This window comes from Echinops telfairi, unplaced genomic scaffold, assembly GCF_000313985.2.
Source record: "Echinops telfairi isolate 266 unplaced genomic scaffold, ASM31398v2 ScPeMD7_3;HRSCAF=10, whole genome shotgun sequence".
Taxonomy (NCBI): Eukaryota; Metazoa; Chordata; class Mammalia; order Afrosoricida; family Tenrecidae; genus Echinops; species Echinops telfairi.
This window is the reverse complement of record NW_022103899.1, coordinates 4,110,355-4,112,709: the sequence shown is the minus strand read 5'-3', so window position 1 is coordinate 4,112,709 and position 2,355 is coordinate 4,110,355. Positions and strand designations below refer to the sequence as shown.

Below are 2,355 nucleotides of genomic sequence, written 5' to 3'. Positions count from 1 at the left end.
CATAGATCTATTTCCCCATCCTCATATAAATATATTTGCATATGTACATGTCTTTATCTAGACCTCTATAAATGCCCACTGCCTCCCAGCTCTTTCCTCTATAACTGGCTGATTTTCAGAAACAGTTGCCCAAGGGTTTATCCCCAGTCTGTCTTAGTCTGGAAACTCCACTGAACCCTGTTCCATTTCAGGGCAACGTGGCAGACGGACGGAGACAGGGCACGGGGTGCCGTGGCCAGTACTCCAGCGAGGTTCTCCATCACAGAAGGGGAACGCTCATGGACAGCCACTGCCTTCTTCTCTGCTTTAGGATTACCAAAATCTCTTTGAATTTGCAACCAGGGAGTAAACAATATTTCTCCATAATTAAAGCTGGGACATAGAAAAGGGATGTGGGGGGGAGGAGAGCCATACACGCCACACACATACTTTACAGGGTCATAAACCAGCTTCCAGGATCAGCGACTTTCCACGCTGTGCTTACATTGGCAGCAATAAATCTAGGCATTCCTAGCAAGGAACTAAACAGACATCCATGTATAACGAAGCGCGTGACAACATCATAATAGTTATGAAAGTTAGTCATGTCTTAGATATCAAGAAAAGATTGATCCAATCAATGGTGGGAAATACACGCCAACAAAATACATGCCTGCATTTAAAACCTGCTTTTATTTAGAAGAATATTAAATTACAGGAAGGCATTTGGCAGCAGTTTGGGGTTGGGGTGCTTTGAAAATAGAAGGAAAAGATCGTGGAGTTTTTTCTCCCACAAGCTTTTTGAAGCCCCCTCGTATCCTTACTAATATACGTGAAAAAGGAGGCTAAAACATCATTCTGTTCAAAAGTTCGATTTAAATATTTTGTAAAACATTTTTCTCTGCATACTATTATATCGCAGATGACGTCAGTAGGTGTGGTACGTGTCAGCCCACGTGGTTAACATAGGCCTGGACTATCAGTTTTCCACACACAACCTACTGATATCAAACCGGATCCTGCCTGTGCTGAGGACGAGCTGGCGAGGACAGGACTGGGATTTTACCTTGTGCCAGCCTTTTAAAGGCCACTTCCGCTTCTTCAGCATAAAGCCTTCATGCTTGTCGGGCTTCTGGACGTTGGTTTGACCTATTTTCAGCCCTTCTATGATTTCCCAGCTGTCTGCTTCCTAAGAGGAAAGAAGCAAAACAAGTTGCACATTTCCAGGTGCTGCAGAACAGACGGACAAACGCACAGGAGATGGAGGTAGCAGTCGCCTTTGAGCCAGCACTCGAACCACCGAACACAGGACCAGCATTCCAGGGCAAGCTCTCAAGGTCACACACACCTCGGTGCTTTTCACGGACTTGAAAATGAGCTTCCCAGGGAGACCTGCAGGGCAGCAGGGCCCACTCGAGACTCCAGCAGGTTGGAATGTCAATGACCTGTACTCAGCATGTTCCAAATGCATGCTTTCAGGCAGGTACTCGCTGGGCACCGCAGCACTTCTAGTTTCACAATCAGACTGTTATGAAGACATATGTCTAATGAATTGGGAAGCCCTGGATTTCTGCTTAGGAATGGAAAGGCTATCACAGGCCTAAAGAGGCTCGTGACCTATCAACACTGCAATGCCACGCTGCTTCCTCTCAGGGAGGGTGCCTGCCAAAATGCCCCCGGCTTCCCAGGCATCCTGAGACACACACACCCTGGGGCCTGCCAGGCCAAAACCTGGGGCTCCGGACGCCACACCATCACCCATCATGGTTCAAAACCATGATTACATTATGGGAATCTAGGTGTGATTTGCTCAATGAGTTACCAGCATCGAAAAAATCCGAAGATTTCAGACTTTGGCTCCCCAAAGCATTTGTGTTTTCTGAAAGCCTATCAAACCTGGCCTGCCCCAGGTGAAGGTGGTTGGTCTTCCGTTTGCCACAGTCCCCAACAGGACCCTATGACCTTCCTGACCCTTGGTGGCTTCCTGAGTTGTCACCCTAGGAGGTGATTTCCTGTAGGGCCCAAACACCTGCTTGTCCATCTTCCACGTCCTAGTCCTTGGACACGTCTATGGATATTCAGGAGCATGAAGAAGCCCTGGCAGCACTCTAGCAGAAAGTCCCCAAGGTAGGGACAGCGGTACCTCTCCACATCCTACAGCCCGCAGCTGCAGCCCTGCCCTCCGCACAAGGGGACAAAACCTATCAGGACAAACTAATCTGTTGCCTCAGCCTCCAAACGCTAGACGGGTGAGAGCAGACCTAGAAGGTCTTCTGAAAAGATATCTTCTCTCTGAAATTATCTCAGACCAGTGCTTCTCAACCTTCCTAATGCCTCCACCCTTTCATACAGTTCCTCATGTGGTGGTGACCCCCA

The 2,355-nt window shown here is 48.2% G+C and overlaps 1 protein-coding gene across 12 annotated transcripts in view; it reads right to left on the bottom strand.

Moving 5' to 3' along the window:
- The window catches only part of OSBPL6 (oxysterol binding protein like 6), a 185,113-nt gene that overhangs the window by 73,784 nt on the left and 108,974 nt on the right, over nt 1-2,355 (bottom strand). For all 12 annotated transcript variants that reach the window (XM_045294636.1, XM_045294633.1, XM_045294647.1 and 9 more), the window contains exon 4: nt 1,046-1,168. In XM_045294636.1, the coding sequence (XP_045150571.1) occupies nt 1,046-1,168 (123 nt within the window). The remainder of the gene's footprint in view (nt 1-1,045; nt 1,169-2,355) is intronic.